The 11,142-nt window shown below is 31.3% G+C and overlaps 1 protein-coding gene across 2 annotated transcripts; it reads right to left on the bottom strand.

The window, feature by feature from the left end:
- Positions 1-620: 620 nt before the first annotated feature.
- LOC113518939 (retinoid-inducible serine carboxypeptidase-like) lies at positions 621-11,039 on the bottom strand. Of its 2 annotated transcripts, none has more exons than XM_052892674.1 (9): positions 10,609-11,039; positions 7,650-7,897; positions 6,892-6,991; positions 6,506-6,636; positions 5,988-6,098; positions 5,389-5,719; positions 4,452-4,529; positions 2,718-2,866; positions 621-2,132 (listed from the first exon to the last, which is right to left on the bottom strand). In XM_052892674.1, the coding sequence occupies exons 1-9, from the start codon at positions 10,661-10,663 to the stop codon at positions 2,067-2,069; spliced, it is 1,269 nt and encodes a 422-aa protein (XP_052748634.1). In that variant the 5' UTR covers positions 10,664-11,039; the 3' UTR covers positions 621-2,066. The 2 variants fall into 2 exon arrangements, with proteins under 2 accessions (XP_052748634.1, XP_052748635.1); XM_052892675.1 differs by lacking the exon at positions 10,609-11,039 and adding an exon at positions 9,615-9,759.
- Positions 11,040-11,142: the final 103 nt, after the last annotated feature.

The following is an 11,142-nucleotide window of genomic DNA, read 5'->3' as shown; positions in this document are numbered from 1 at the left end:
TACGTACAGTTACATTGATTAAAGAAAAGTACATACATTATGCAAATAATTATCATTATTTTGCTAAATTTTGAGAGTCGTTATCTTTAGATAGTCATAGCGCAGTGAAAACCAGTCATCAATCTAAGGTTTTCTGTTAAATAATTTATAATATTAGGAGACTATTCTCCTCAATTGCCTAATAGTATCAGATATATTGAGATTATCTCGAACGCCTATATAATTAAAAATCTGTTCTTTTTCTAAATACATTTACGCTCTCACCTCTCTCTGAATGTTTTTTAATTATACAACAATAAAAATCATTTTACTATATCAAAACGGAACCCTAAACGCATTTAAAAACATAAACGTGTTTCATTCGAAAATCCTTGAGAGTTTATTATCATTCGGAGTGATGGTTTGTACGGTGTCCAATAAACACGGACATTATTGTTTACCTCATGGTTCATACATCTAATTTTTCTTCTCTCGACAAATATAGTTTCAAAAATATTTTATTAAAATCGTTGAAATGTTTTTATAGCAAGCTTAATTATACGTGTTGACATATTTTCATAAATTTAAAAATACCATCACTCTAGCTATCAGGTTTGTGGACAGCTTCATTGAAACAGAGATTTGCAGTGAACGCTTTATTTATTTTAATACAAATCTGTTTGTACGCGACATGTAGACAAATCGGAACAATCGTCAAAAGATCCTTTATTTAACAAAAAAAAACTAGTCTTTCTTTACTCTATATTTTATATACATACTTATCCACACGTTTTACAAATATCCACATTTTTCCAAGCCCATTTTACTTTTTTCCAACAATTTCCCGATACTTGCACTGTGCACCAACTCATTTTGAAGAAGTAAGTTGATACATCCAGCGCTTTGGAGTGAGTTAGCGCAATTGTGCGCCGTTGCACAGTTCTGGTGTACACAGTAAATGTATTTAGAAAATTTATTGTGACTTGTCTGTAGGCACAAATATACAAATCACCACACACAGAACTCTGCTAAAAAATTTCTTATAAATCTCGATCCATTTCTGACGCGTTTTTAAATCATATTTTTATTGTGTGCAATCAAAATACTTATGATTGTTTTTTCTAATTTTTATACAGCCGACATTAATTGATAAAATGTAAACAAAGTTTAATTATTTATATTATTTTTTATTTATATCGTTATACATAATTTTCATAGTACAATAAACTTTATTGTTCTCTGTATACTATAATATACATTTTATTTTATTTAATGACTATAGCCAAAATTAGCAACTATTAATAAAAGTATGACCTTAATCTGCATTGTATCACTGTAGGCATTAAATAACTATAATACTTTGCCATAATGTTCATTTTTTAAACGGAACTCTGGAACATTAGAGGCAAAATTATTACATGAAGTTTCATTGTCAGGAACTGTAACGACATTATAACAACATTCTCATTTTCCACCCATATTATCTGTTAAAATCATATTTCGATTTTAATACACTTAAAGTATACTACGAATTATTGGGTACGCAAACTAAGCCATACGACGCTCCCTAATTATAATATACTATTTTATGTTCATATATGTTCGTACAACTACTATGACTGGAACATCTCATGAAGATATGTTTCATATATGTAAGTAGACACGTAATTTTATTTGGTGCTCAACAAAAGTAAACAATATAAGATCGCCAAGGCATACTGTAATATAAGTGATATAATTTAATTTATATTCTGATATACAATTATTAGCTAATAACAGACTGAATTTATCCAAAAAATATTATATAAACTCTATAAACTGCCTTAGACAGCGAACCTATGTGTTTCGATTATGTACATAATAATAAATAAGTGTGGTGCTCGTAAATATTGTGTGTATATTAAATAATTATATAATGAAATACAATTGTTAATGACATTTGTAAATATAATATAACCAATTATAAAAATGTATATACATTATTTAATTAAATTGATAATGATCATGAATAATTTTGCGTTTTACTTATAAACAACCTGTACGAAACAAATAAATATTAATCTATACAAGTAGGTAAACAATTTTCTCTATAAATCATCTGACATAATGTGTTCTAATATATGTTCCATTGCTTCCGAATTATCTTCAGGCACCTGTAGAAATCCGTAAAATTATTTTTTAATAATGTAATCATAAATAAAATCCTAAGACAACTCTAAGTGTTCTAGAATTAAACATTCTACTAGAACGAGGCACATTGTATTCAAATATGCTTGGCAAGATTTGAGCATAATACCTACTGCCTACCTCATCATACCCCATCACCCGGGTTCATAGTCTTGGGTATATTTATTTACATGCAGTACTTTTTTATGTTTGTTACCTCATAACTCCGTCAATTCTGAACCGATTTGGAATTTTTTTTTTATCTGAAAAGATATACTTACAGATTGGTCCTTTAGAAATTTTATCAAAATCGGTTAAGTAATTTAGTTTCAAAAACAAATTAACTAGTTTTGTCACAATTGAAGTCAGTTATTTTTTTTTTTTTGCAGGACACGTCTTTAATTTTTATTGTATATGTTTGACGCAACTAGATCTTGCAACTTCAATACACATAAATGGTTTTCTAAAATTTTTAATAAATTTACTTGTTGCGTCAAAGATGAGACTGATTTTATAGTTTTATAATAATTTTTTTATCACTTGAAAGGATATAATAATAAGATCTATCTCACCCAATGTCCTGATCCAAAGACCCACCAGAAACTCAGCTGCTTTGTCTCCTTAAAAAAACCATTTCTATTTCCCCGTATTTTACTTCTTTTGGCATTCTTGAAATCTTGTGCTCCATGCCATTTTAATTTGTGCACCCAATTCGATGCTCCTGAAATTAAAGTAATTAATTATTTATTTAGTTCACCCTTTTTTGCACCAGTTACAAAATAAGGGGTCACAGTTTAAACCGAAGTGATACAAAAGATCTCTCCCAGACAACTTTTTTCTATAAGATTAATTGACGCACTATAATCTCAGAATCACTCTACCATCGTAGTCAAGCTCTACTAAATTTAGGAGTAGATGACGCTCTGTAATATATTAGCACTATTTATTTGTTGGGATCCATAAAACTATTTATTAAAACAAGACAGTATTACTTTTACAGAAGTTAATTGGATCATTTATTGAACAATGTTTACAACTAATAAGTAGTACCCAGACACGTGTTGAAGAATGTTCTATTATAGATTGGTGACTTCCTGTTGTTTATTACTATAAACTAAACTACTAAAACCAGCAACATTATTGTGCTTACAACCTTTAATACATTCTAATGTAAATAAAAAAAATTAAGCTTTTTTGTGCAAAACTTCATAGCAAATAAGCTGCCGAATCATCCGACGGTAAATATCACCAACGCCTATAGACACAACACCTTGGTACCTTTCTTGCACTCCACTTCTGAAACCCACAAAACAACTTCCAACATCCATAGATACTTACTAATTTCATTACTACGTCTCCATAGTCTATACTAATAGAACAATGAAAAGATAGGCCGATTAATAATTGGATCAATTATTAATTTACAAACATAAGACAATGTGCTGATACCTATCTAATAATGGTTGAAATTAAAAATTGATCAATATCAATTGAATGCTTCAATCAATTACTAATGTCATTTAGTGTTTCTGTGATAATTTCAACAAATAACAAATTTTTATTAAGCTTCATTGAAACAATTATATACTAGCTAAGTGTGACGGACAAATTTTTATAAGCGCTTAGGTACGTATCTAACGTAACAAGCAATATCCTATACATGAAAAATCCATAATAATTATTTAAGTTATTTGTTATTCCCATTCAACAAGGCCGTCATACCGAGGACATCATCATCGCAATTTTAAATCTTTTGGAGGAAACAAAGAGTATCTGTAAATAGATACCTACATAAAGCACATATAGCAATATATTATTATAAAAATAAATTAATCAACAGGGACTTCTCATGCCCGCCAAATGTTGTGTGGGCGGGCGAGGTAGGGGCCTCGGGGTATATCCCTCTACCCCGGCCTTAACTCCGGAGGCGACGACCTCCGGGTCGCTGGGTTCTTCAGCCGGCATACACTGGTGGTCTGTGTATGCCGGCGTGGTGTCTTAATAAAAATAAAAAATCTTTATTAAACTAATTACGGCGCATAGAGGGATGCGCGTTATTTTATGTAAGTTTAATAAATAGCAAGCATTTTGAAACGTGCTAAACAGCCGTTTATTTGCAATGTATTCAAATATATGTATTTAACATACAGATATATACGAAGCCAAGAGATTTTTTTTAAATAAATAATACAATATCTACTACCATCTATGTATGTTTTAAAACTAGGCTATATAATGTGAACTAAAGTTATTAATGGTTTAATTATTTGTTCATAAATTATCAAAGAGTTTCAAATAACTCTTACCAGCTAGAGGTGTAACGACATCCAAATTTCCATTATAAACGCTTATTTTCAAATTAGTTTGGTTCAGAAGCATTTCTACTGAAAAAATAAAATTCTAGATTATAAAAATTTCATAAGCTATATTGCGTATATAAGTAAATTGAACTGGCAATGAACTGATCACATAACTCGAAGAAATTGCATTGTAACACATTTAATTTATTGTTGTTTAGTGAAATTGTTACTTATATTCACAGGGATATCGTCAGTAGCAAATCACAAAAAGTTATTTTCGTTCACAATAACTTAATGTCGCACTTGCTACTATTTGCTATTGATAGTGAAATATAAATTATGATTTTATGATAAAGGCGATAGAATAGACACTTTAACGCAGTGTGATGAAGTCTCTATTCGCTCGCACTGTACGGCCCAATCAGCTGTCTGATGCGATTTCACTTCACAACTAACCGCACGGTTAGTTGCCGTTGCAGCCGATGACTTACGAATAACCCCGAACACAGTGACTACCTACAATTTCATTTAAAATTTAGAATGATTTATATTGTTCTTAGGAAGCAGTCTTTGTGAAGCGACGTAGCTGAAATGACATATGATATAATAAATGACATATGGCGCACCACGTGAAGTTGCACTTGTGATATGTGAAATATTCCAAGCTTAATGGAACCTCGAATGCATTGCAGGAAGTCGGTGGATGCATGTGGCTCGGGACCATTCCTTGTGGCAGTCTATGAGAGAGGCTTATGTACAGCAGTGGACAGTTAACGACTGATATAATCTGAAATTAACCATGACGGTTTCCAGGGTGGGCTACTTGAAAGTCGATCTGATAATGCTGATGATTGCTAGCAGTAGGTCCGGTAGTCCCTGTGACTTATAGTCTTTTTCTCCCTCTAAATGGAAATTAATATATAAGGCAATATTAAATACTTACAGAATTTTATAGACGGCACTAGGAAATTCCCATTTAAACTCTGAAAAGCCTCCTCAGATATATATTTCCATTCCAGACTTTGGTTTACTGTACTGATGAGCGTTGGTTTCACATACATATTGATCTTTTGCTCTAGTAAATCTAGAGCAGGATACGGACTAACTTGATTGATATTATTAAAGTTAATTTCCATGCCAGACTCTTCTGTGAGGATTTTAAATAAAACTGTATCCCATTTTCCTGCCGTAATGTATTCTCTCTTATCAATATGTGAACACATTTTTTTTGCTATACTTATACCTTTCAAATATGTAGTTTGATCGATGACTCCCTGTAATTAGGTGCAGGACAATATAATTAAATATAACAACTTTACTAACTGTGCCCCACAACTTCGTCAATGTAAAAGTAAATATATAAAGTGTTCTATGTGCTAAGTTAGAATATAACCTACCTATGTACCAAATTTATTTCTAATCCATTTAGTGGTATTTACGTGAAACCGTAACAAACATTCATCCATGGATGGACTTTACTTAATCAAATTTAATTTGTATGTAAGTACTATTCTATACTTTTGCGTTCTAAATATTTCTTACCATATTGTAGAGAAATTCTGGATAAACCAAAATGCTTTCCTTTGGATCTACAAATCCACTACCTATACCAATTCCTTTAAAATTCATCTTGAGACGCTTTCTCTCAATTGCCTGAAACGAAATTTTATATATTATAAATACATGATGCACGAACCACATTATTATAAACAATCTGAATATCGATTAAAGAGATTAAATTAAAGAGATTATTTAAATTCAAATAATAATGCTACGAGTATACCACATCAATAGTCTACAATGTAATTGATAGGAATAAATTATGTAGAAATTATTGCTATCACAAAGAACTATGCAACATGTTGATCTATTGGATATCTAGTACCTCTTTCATTGTTCTTACGACAAGGAAATGATTCTTATATATATTCTTAATTATTTCTTCTTTAGACCATTCAAATATTAACCTATCGATATAATACTTTATTATTAGTACCTAAATACCGCTTCTTTTTTCCAAAAACTACACAAAAAATATTTGATACAAAAAACCTACATACCGTATGTAAATAAAATCCCAACCTAGGACACAATTTGCCACCATAACTTTGACCAAAAATATAAGTAGGCGTTTTGCGAAATCCTTTATGTGTTCTAAAGAAGGCCTTTATAGTTTTCGAGAGGTCGATAGCTGAGAATAACAAAACAATGGAGAGTATTATGACAAATAATTCACACAAGTTGCTGTAGAGAATAGTACAAAAATTGATAATAATCATTACTTCCTAAATACAAATAAGTTTAGCTCATTATAATAATTAACTGCATTTGACATTGATTTCATAAGTATATATGTGAGTATATATAGACAAATTTAGACATAAATGGTACGTAAAAAAGGGAAACCTGAAACTTCTTCAAACAAAAGGACAGATATAGTACTCACCAGCTTCTTGATCTGTTTTTACGAGCAATGACTTGTCTTCAACATAACTGAATCCGGTACCCACTGGATGATCTATTAACAATACATTTCTGCCCTTTACCTGTATATGAAATCAATAAGTTATGAGTAGCTATCTATTACCTACTGCCGTTAACCATCACGGGTACGTTAATCTCCAACGAAGAATTTTAGTAGTAAAATAACAAACCATAGTAGTAAATATGTCCTGGTTTATTGAGATATGGTAATGAAATTACTAAATTCATCAGCATCATCATGAGCCGATAACTGTCTACTGCTCAACATAGGCTCTCCTCATAAGGAGGGGTAGCAAGTAGTTGGCAGGCTTGACATACAGGTTGCAAACGCAATTAGGTTTTGGTGATATTTTAAGAGGGACGCTGCTGCCCATTCCTTGACCATCAATTCCCTCAATCACCTCTTACCGACATCCACAGAAAATGAAGGGATGACCTATTCTATAGGTTTTACACGCCGGGTTTACACGGCGGTTACTGAATAATCTGTCAAAATCTTCATGGATTACTATAGCCGCTTACTATATGTAAGGGAATCCTATATGCCACCTTCGGTACCTATTTTCAATATACCCTATTAATGGATTCATGGTTTATTTATGTACTTATTCTAGGGATAAAAAAGTCTTCTTAACATATTGTAATTGTATATATACATACACCACAATCACATTGTGAGAAACTGTATTGATTGTGAAATTGTAAATTTTTATAACTCACCCACGTGTGATTGCGAGGCTGCCAGTCCATATTAAGAGGGCCTATTTCTGCAAAATTTGCTATTCCACTGGCAGCTAAACCAGGCCCACCTTGAATCCATATTATAAGTGGTTTTCGTTCAGCCCCATCTCTAGTACCATCAGCATAATAAAACCAGTAGAAAATATAAGCTCCAGGGCGAACCATTACATAACCCTGCATACTCTGCCACGGTCGCATGTTTAACGCACGAGTGTATGGATTTACATCTATAATTTAAAAAATATAAAAAAGTTAAAATCAATAAAATGTACGAGTTGTTGTTTCTCAAAATTCATTGAATTTTTTTTATGTTCCTAATTTTTTTTTAACTAAAGATAATGGAATGATGATGCCTACGCTATTAATATATGCTTACAAAACATTACTGAGAAAAGATGATAGATGAGAATAAATGTAGACCAGTTGGCTCACTGCAGCATTGAGATATATTCTTCTTCAAGCTTCAAGAATTAACCACAATGGTTACCAAGAGAAACCGCTTCAACCTAATTCAACCTAAACCGAAAGTCAACCTAATCTGATATATTGCTAAAAATTGAGCCGCCATTCTCCGTTACTAATAATTCTTTTCCTCCAATAATACCTAAGTCCATATTTTTCAATTTCCATGGATATGATAAAGTAGTGAAATTACAGGAAACGGAGGCACAATACCTTAATCGTTAGATTTAATAACGCAGGGTATGCTGGGCATTACAGTGTACTGTTCATCATCTGTACATCAGACGCACCGTCAGATTATTTGATATTTCAAAATGCAAAAGTCACTATGGTTTATTCATACAAGCTATGGTTACCTGATAAATTATAAGTACCTAACTGCCTATACTAATAAAGCTTTATGAATTCGAATGTAGGCACTTAAGAACTAGGTATCTGTTTAGTTGAAATTATTAAACTTTCATGTTGGTTCTTGTTCCATAATTACGAGTGTATTCTATACGCACCTATTTTATCTATTATTAAAAATACTTCAGTAAAAGTTTTATTCCCATATAATCGAAATTCTGTAATATATGCTATACTTACTTGGCAATTTCATTTACCTACATTATGATTCCTACTTAAACGGTGACCTATATATTTATTGTTCGTTAAATACTTTGGAAAAAGTGAATAAATTTTATGCGAGATATGCGAATAGAGAAAATTATATCCACATATTCAACAGTAGTTATTTACCTACCCTTGCCTAATTTTTATTCTTTGATAGGTATAGGAAAATTTACATATATTGCTTAACCATTTTGTTTGCCATATGACACCTGACATCAATTTTCAATTAATTATCTAACTGCTACTATAAACTTTTTTAAATAAATAAGTTCACCTAATAAGTATAAGAAATAATAAAAATTGGAAGTAAACAAAAATCGTTTTGTTTTAATTTTTTTTACTATCGTTACATCCACAGATAAGTTCTAACATGTTGTACAAAATTAATCTTTAGTAGTACGTTTAACCTGATAGGTATAGAGCGTACATAGACGTAGTACATATCATACATATGTATATACTTATAATCTAAGAGTACATACCCGTGGGATATTTTAAAACCAAATACATGGGTCAAGTCGCTGTAATAGTGAGAATTATTAGCACTAACTGGCAAATGAACATATAGCCCATCTGATATTAAACGGTTACCATAACCTATGGATGCTTGTAACATCAAAGGTACGTGTGGCCAACTTTAGAGAAATTTTAAAGAAGTCCGTCTCTAGTAATTCATCTCCATCTGACTTTGCTAATTTAATTCAAGGAACTGTTTTTACTGAGAGTAAAGAATTGTTAGTAATAATTATACTAGTCCCAATATATTATTTTGTTAATATGTTAGGAATATACACTATCAGATCGACCACCTACGGTCCTCTCTAGAAACCATCGTGGTTCATTTGTAGTGAATATACGAATACATACCACGACACTTGCTACATTTTCCTAACTTAACTCTCATGCTTTCATACTCTACTGATGTTCCACCATTTTATACATTGGATGCTCCATTTCACCATTATTCATTAAAAAAAGGACTGTTTTTACTGTTTTCAATCGTAAATTTAATTCTTTTATATACAACTATAGATAATAATTAAAAATAAATAATAATATAATTAGTATCTACACGTGCTAAAATTGCTAAATGATAAATTATTTCTGTCGCTCCCTATCTTGATAGTTTTATATATTTAAACAGAGTTTGTAGATATTAAATTCTACTGATAAGCTGTCTATGTTTTGTAGAATATGTATGTACAAATCGTTAACCTCATAGGTAAGTAGAACATTTACAAATTGTTAACCAAGTAACGTTATTCGGTCAATCTCAAACGAATTCATTACTTTTCTAAGTATTTCAAAAGGTTTTGTTTACGTACTAAGTCGGTTTGCAAACTCGAATATCTACTGATTTGCTGCACAATGCACATATATTAGTATTCCAATTTTGATTTTATTCTACACTAGCGACCCGTCTCGGCATTGCATGCTATATATTATTAAATACAATACAACCTATGTTGCTCGCTAATAATATAACTTTCTATATGAAAATTTTTATTTTTATTTTTTTGAGCTTATTACAAACAAAATAATCTAATCTCTTCTCTTTATTGTAAATATTAATATTCTGTATGACTACGTACCTATTTAGTCTTATTCAGAAAACGTGGTTTACTATGTTTTATTAATAAAACAAAATAGTAAATAGCAAATAAGTGAAAACCTTTCTTATCCTAGGCTCATACTTATTTAAAAAGATATAGAACTTTTAATTAATAAGTAACATGATTTTCTATTTAAATACATACGAGTATTTTATTTAAATTATGAAATAAAAGTAATCCTAAAAAACACATGATCCAATATAACAACTACACTTAGCTACTGGTAATAAAAAATATATACTTAATACCTGCATATACTACTGCAGCCATCACTATAAATGAAGTACAAATAATTATGTCCATTTTAATTTGGCACTACTAACACTGATACAACAACCACTTACTAAGTTCACAGGCACGCTTTTGAATCGCTCCAAAACATTTGTATGTGCGACTTTCCGAGCTCAGTACATACGCGGTGATATCACCATGCTTGATAGTAATGAATTAATGAGGTAAATGGGCAAAAAAATTAAACAGCACGTGGCTCATCCAGACTCCCTTAAGTGGCGTCTGTCACGCGCTCCCCATTAGGAAACGTATAGTTGACTATTGTTGTCCGCCTACTTAGATATCCAACCCGGTAATGGACAATTGCAAATCCTTGCATTAATTGGATTATGTAATATTGCTTAGTAAATATCCTTTCAACGTAAGAGTCTCTCTCGGAATGGCGAATTAAACTCTGCGTACGAAAGGTTAAGACTTGATATTTCTGTGAAGGTTACTCATTAAACCTGTGTCGATTTAACTGCTCGATGCCATGAAAGCTTTAGAAAGAT

The sequence above is a fragment of the Galleria mellonella genome, unplaced genomic scaffold (genome assembly GCF_026898425.1).
Source record: "Galleria mellonella isolate WM207_F2 unplaced genomic scaffold, CSIRO_AGI_GalMel_v1 utg165, whole genome shotgun sequence".
Classification (NCBI taxonomy): domain Eukaryota; kingdom Metazoa; phylum Arthropoda; class Insecta; order Lepidoptera; family Pyralidae; genus Galleria; species Galleria mellonella.
This window is presented reverse-complemented; position numbering and strand designations above follow the sequence as displayed.

What these genes read in the sequence shown, in the direction of transcription:
- LOC113518939 (XM_052892674.1), bottom strand. Translation starts at nt 10,663, where the DNA reads ATGGACATAATTATTTGTACTTCATTTATAGTGATGGCTGCAGTAGTA. An exon ending in AGTGCCGTCTATAAAATTCT is followed by an intron (nt 4,530 to 5,388) that starts GTAAGTATTTAA and finishes TTATTTTTTCAG; the next exon opens with TAGAAATGCTTCTGAACCAA. An exon ending in TCTTTGGATCAGGACATTGG is followed by an intron (nt 2,133 to 2,717) that starts GTGAGATAGATC and finishes GGATTTCTACAG; the next exon opens with GTGCCTGAAGATAATTCGGA.